At 37.2% G+C, this 6,523-nt stretch overlaps 1 protein-coding gene across 1 annotated transcript; it reads left to right on the top strand.

Moving 5' to 3' along the window:
- Positions 1–2,893: 2,893 nt before the first annotated feature.
- LOC311102009 (olfactory receptor 52D1-like) lies at positions 2,894–3,826 on the top strand (the record flags this gene model as incomplete). The annotated part of the gene is made up of 1 exon (XM_084143229.1): positions 2,894–3,826. One exon carries the CDS (start codon positions 2,894–2,896, stop codon positions 3,824–3,826), a length of 933 nt encoding a protein of 310 aa, XP_083999355.1.
- Between the last annotated feature and the right edge of the window lie 2,697 nt (positions 3,827–6,523).

The raw sequence follows: 6,523 nt of genomic DNA, 5'->3' as shown, positions 1-6,523 counted from the left end.
TCGTCGTTGGCACTGTGTTATCCTCAATGCGGGTGAAGAAGGTGTTTAGCTTGTCTGGAAGCGAGACGTCGGTGTCGGCGATGTGGCTGGTATTCCTTTTGTAGTCCGTGATTATCTGTAGACCCTGCCACATACGTCTCGTGTCTGAGCCGTTGAATTGCGACTCCATTTTGTCTCTATACTGATGTTTTGCCATCTTAATTGCGTTGACGGAGTGAGTAGCTACACTGTTTGTATTCTGCCATATTCCCAGTCACCTTGCCATGGTTAAATGCGGTTGTTCGCGCTTTCAGTTTTATGTGAATGCTGCCATCTATCCACGGTTTCTGGTTAGGGTAGCTTTTAATAGTCACAGTGAGCACAACATCACCTATACACTTCCTGATAAACTCAGTCACCGTTTCAGTGTATTCGTCTAAATTATTTTTGCAAGCTACCCAGAACATATCCCAGTCCGCGTGATCAAAACAATCTTGAAGCGTGGATTCCGATTGGTCAGACCAGCGTTGAATAGTCCTTAGCACGGGTACAGTACTTCCTGTTTGAGTTTCTGCCTATAGGAAGGGAGGAGCAAAATGGAGTCGTGGTCAGATTTGCCGAAAGGAGGGCAGGGGAGGGCCTTATAACCATCCTGGAAGGTCGAATAGCAATGGTCGAGGATTTTAGCTGCCCGAGTACAACAGTCAATATGTTGATAGAACTTCGGCAGCCTAGTCCTCAAATTTGCTTTGTTAAAATCCCCGGCTACAATAAATGCAGCCTCGGGATATGTGGTTTCCAGTTTGCATAAAGTCCAGTAAAGTTCTTTGAGGGCCGTCGTGGTGCTTGAGGGGGGATATACACGGCCGTGTCTATAACCGAAGAAAATTCTCTTGGGAGATAATACGGTCGGCATTTGATTTTGAGGTCAATAATTCATGCATAATGCATTATACATAGGCCGTTAATATAAAGTGCTACTAAGGAATGCTACAGCAGCAACAAAAGATAAATGAATGCAGTCTGATATGACAGACTGTACAACTCTTTCCTCATCACTGGTGAAATATGACATACTGTAAGTGAACAGAAATTAGCTGACAAAAGTGGAGGGGACCACCCATCAAGAACATTCAATTAAAGTTCAATTGTTCTTTGTTGACATCTTCTGTCTTCTGGTGAAATATGACATACTGTAAGTGAACAGAAATTAGCTGACAAAGTGGAGGGGACCACCCATCAAGAACATTCAATTAAAGTTCAATTGTTCTTTGTTGACATCTTCTGTCTTCTGGTGAAATATGACATACTGTAAGTGAACAGAAATAAGCTGACAAAGTGGAGGGGACCACCCATCAAGAACATTCAATTAAAGTTCAATTGTTCTTTGTTGACATCTTCTGTCCTTGTGTGTGACGTATTATTAATATTTTTATATTACCAAAAGAGTGTATAAATCATGTGTGTGACGTATTATTAATATTTTTATATTACCAAAAGAGTGTATAAATCATGTGAAAGACAGTTCACGTTCACTATAAAACCCTTCCATGAAATAGGCTATAGTAACCATCTGTCTTTCTTTCTTTTTTACTATGGGAGTGCTTTATCTGCAGAACATTTGGTTCATCAGTCACCAAGTTCCATGGCTTTGCTCTGATGAAGGCCTGAACAACCATGGCCCTGCGAGAGCATGTCTGCAGTGGACGTGTATTTGAGTATTTGTTAATTAAATATATACACAGCCCAAAACAAGTACTTTCATTTGAATATTTGAATGGTTATTTGTAAAAACCAAATAGTCTACCAAATTGTATTTGACAGGATTTTCAAATACTTATTTCAAATACTATTTTCAAATACCTAGGTTAAATGCATAGGAGTGTATTTGAGTCAGTGTATTGAATATTTTCAAATTCATTCCAAGTGTATTTCCAAATACATTCCAATATTAAACTACTTGTTTTTTCAAATAAACGTTATCTGAATACTTGTTTTGAAATGTTTTGAAAAGTAATTTAAATACCTGAAATAGCATTTGACCCCAGGTCTGGTCTGCAGTGAGTGCATAACCAGGCTAACGGCAAATACATTGTGGAAATGAAATGTTCGTTTTTTAAAGCTTTTGTTGAAGCTTAGAAGAGCTACATTTTCTTAGAGTATTATATAACTTCTGATTGTGGGAAGTTTATTGCACTAGAAAACAAAGCCAAGTGGCTCCCAATGAAATTTGCTTATTTTTTAAGAATAGTTCATCATTTCCTAAATCTGTACATGCAATCTCATGTGCCAGATTTATATGTCTGGTAAATTTACGATAAATCCAAGTTAAGCTGTAGTTGGCTTCCTGACATGACATTTGCCTCCTAGGAGAGATTATCTAATAATTTACATAATGTGTCAAATTTATTCCACGGAGGGCTGAGTACCTGCGTGTTTTCGCTCCACCCTTTTACTTGATTGATGAATTAAGGTCACTAATTAGTAAGGAACTCCCCTCACCTAGTCGTCTAGGTCTTAATTTAAAGGAATCACCAAAAACCCACAGACACTCGGCCCTCCATGGAATTAGTTTTACACCCCTGATTTACATTGTCCAATCACTGCCTCCAAAATACATTAATACATTATTAATGACAGACCAATAATTCTTTGAGGTAAGGTTTTAGAACCACAAAGCACAGGATCACCTTTCTTATAAATATGCATGCAACCACGTTTCCATAACTATTAACACTGATGTTCTGCACTGTACATCTACAAGGCTATCAGTGAATAACAATTCCTGTACATTTAAGTTGATGTTTTTGGACATTTTTTACACTCTTCAAAGCTGGTGTGAAGCTGCCGTGAGGTTCAACGCTACAGGAGGATGGGGAACCGAACCATAGATGTACTTGACACTGTTTTCATAATGGGCAAAATAGACTTGACCTCTGAAGGGAAATATTTGACTGTCCTAATAGGCTCTCTCATCTACTTATTTACACTATTCGGTAATCTGTCTTTGCTTGCGGTTATAGCTTTCAACAGAAATCTACACGGGCCTATGTATCTGTTCCTTTTTAATTTATCCATCAATGACTTGATAGGTATCAGTGCAATGATTCCAAGGGTCATGTCAGATGTATTGTCTGAGGATAGGCACATCACTTACCCAGCATGCTTGATTCAGGCTTTCTGTATTCATATGTATGGCGGAGCGACACTTCTCATATTGTCTATTATGTCGTTTGATCGCTACATAGCTATCTGTCATCCATTAAGGTACCACTCGATCATGACTAAGAGCACTGTTGTAAGTCTCATTGCCTCTGCTTGGCTGATTGACTTTCTACTGGTGGGGATCCTGTTCGGGCTCATGTTGCGTTTCCCTGTTTGTAAAACAGTTATCGTGAACATCTTTTGTGACAACGTGGCCCTGTTAAGACTGACCTGTGCAACAGACACCACAGTGAACAACATCTATGGATTATTCATCACAGGTGTACTCCATGGGGGAGGGTGTTTTTCTGTGGTGTTCTCCTACTCATTGATTCTATTCACATGCTTTAAAAGTAGTGACTCTGATGCCAAGCTAAAGGCCTTGCATACCTGTGCCACACACCTGCTTGTCTTTCTAATCTATGAGTTCTCAGGTATCATTATTGTCCTTGTGTATCGAATACCAAACAGTCCACTCCTACTTCAGAGATTTGCAGGAATGATATTTGTTGTATTTCCTTCAGGTCTAAACCCAGTAATATATGGTATCAAAACTAAAGAGATTAGAGTGAAATTACTTCTGCTTTTCTCCATGGCAAAAGGTTCAGTTAGAGCAGTAAAAGTCAATACTGTAACTTTATAATGTAACGTTAATTCCTAATTGTTCTGTTTGTTATATGTTTTAATTTCTATTGTCAAGGAATATAATACTCAAGAGGAATGTATGTTAAAAAGCATTGGGATGTCAATGTATGTTAGAAAGCATTGGGACCAGAAGAGGAGCTATAGTATGTTGCCCTACTGCCTGTCTCCTTTCCATCTGTCTAAGTAAAGGGTAAATATACAGTATATATATATATATATATATATATATATATATATAATATACATAATTAATTGATGTCAATTTATGTGATTGTGTTTCAAGTTACCTGAATTACCACAAAAACAAATATTTATCCTTTATGTTTAATTAGCAAATACAATTTCCTCCATATACAGTATTTTTACTATGGTTTTACATATGAAAACTGTCAGCTGGAATACCACTTTTCTCATAAAATAAATTATGTGAATAATTATCTCAATTTGTAAACCAAACTTTCCACCACTCTTTTCCTGACACATTCTCACTTTGCATTTGCATTTGCATCCTTTTCAGTATTGTTTCATTTCATTGATTCAACCTGTCTGGTATTGCATTGAATCTGTGCTCTGATGAAAGGTGCTATGCAACTTGATCTTCAACCAATCAGCAGACCAAATCTTCAGAAGCCACATTTTTCCATGTGTGCTAAACCCGCCCATAGTTTCTGAGTGGACACTGATCAAGTGCCTCTACTGGAGAATTTCCAGACTGAATCAGTGAAACAGTGGAACGGAGTGATATTCAGTGTGGATTCCAGGCTGTATTTTGTGCAGAACAAAATCACTAGAGGGTGCTGTGAACAAATGTGTTCCTTTTTTTTCTGAGTTCATTCACATTGTTCTTATCAGCATCACAGACTTTTGAATGAACACAATTTTGAGACCAAAATAGATATGTGTATGTCTCGTTCTATACATTTGAAGTATGTCTTGTTTTGTGGTATCCACAAACTAAACATGGGGTTTGCAAGATGAAGAGAAAAGGGAAAATGTCAGACTGAATCACTAGGTCATTGCACAACAAACACACTGACTGGAATGTGATATCATATCTTTAATGTGAAGAGACGGCCAAATACACCAGATATACTGCATAGGCCTACATATGAGATATATAACAATTACACTTTTACATTTTAGTCATTTAGCAGACGGTCTTATCCAGAGCAATTTACATGAGCAATTAGGGTTAAGTGCCTTGTTCAAGGGCACAGATAGATTTTTCACCTAGTCAGCTCAGGGATTCAAACCAGTGAGCTTTCGGTTACTGGCCCAACGCTCTTTTTTAAAATTATTATAATTTTTATTAATTTTTTTAGGGGGTAGATCAGCTTTAATATTGCAGATAGATTGTAACTTCCATCAATGTAATTGTCTGCATCACTTCCCCATATGTTTATTTTGTAGCAAACCCCACCACCCCTTCCCTAATTGGAATAAACTAGTGAACAACAATGCCTCTACTTCCAGCTTATACATACTATATATATTTTATGGACACAGTCAATTTTACAATAATTATATTTTGTTTGTTTTTACTCCTGAGCTTCCTCTACCCTCAACCTCTCCGATCATTTTCATGATGTCCATCCGTTTTAATTCTATATGCCATATCTTTCTAACTGTGCTCTTTCACAAAAGCTCTCAACCTATAACATATATACTTATTATGGACACATTATGCTTTACATTAGTTATCTTGTTGTTATTAGTTGTTGTTAGTTGTTATTAGTCCCATCCTTCAACTCCATTCAACACCACCCATCTATCTCTTAACACCATCCATATTTGCCATATATATTTCAACCGCACTGTGATGTTTTACAAAAGTTCTGAACACTTCTATTATCATTGTTTCTGCAGATTGTAAATTGAAAATAAACATTTTCGCTAAAAGTATTATTATATTATTGATCGATTGACTATGACTTTTCAGATCACCCAGTAGTGCTATCTGCAGGGTTAGCTCCAGGTAAACATTATAATCATTTAGCCATTCCTGGACCTGTGTCCAAAAACAAGCTACAAATGGACAGTACCAAAACAAATGATCTAATGATTCTGTCTCTTCACAGCCAAATCTGCAGAGCTTGGAGGATTGTATCCCCCATATAAAGAACATTAAATTTGTAGCAAGAATTTTGTATAATAATTTAAATAGAAAAATTATAGGTTTTGAATCAGGCGTCGTTTTGCGTATCAGTTCATAAACACTATGCCATGGAACCGGTACGTCAAAAATCTCATCCCAAATATTTAGCAATCTATATGGGACGGCTGTCAATCCTTTGGTCCTTAAATGAAACTAGCATACTTTTATATTTATCACAATTTTCTTTAACCAATTATGTTCTTTAATACAGGGCCGACAGACACGTTCCTTACTTTTTCCCCCTTCCACTTTCCTCTTCCATTTTTGCGGTAATGCTGCAATTATTTGGTTGTAATTTTGGGTAGAGCAGACATTTCCGTATGTTCTTGTTAGCTGCATGTGCAACATAACTCCACCAGTCCTACCTATGATTTCATTTACGAAGAATATACCTTTTTGAATAAATAAAAAAATAATCATGATTTTTTATCAATTAATTTTTTTATAACTTTGTCCCTGACCTGTTTGGAGAGCTCCTTGGTCTTCATGGTGTCGCTTGCTTGGTGGTGCCCCTTGCATAGTTGTGTTGCAGACTCTGGG

Source organism: Coregonus lavaretus, assembly GCF_964263955.1.
Source record: "Coregonus lavaretus genome assembly, chromosome: 26".
NCBI classification, from domain to species: Eukaryota; Metazoa; Chordata; class Actinopteri; order Salmoniformes; family Salmonidae; genus Coregonus; species Coregonus lavaretus.
This window is presented reverse-complemented; position numbering and strand designations above follow the sequence as displayed.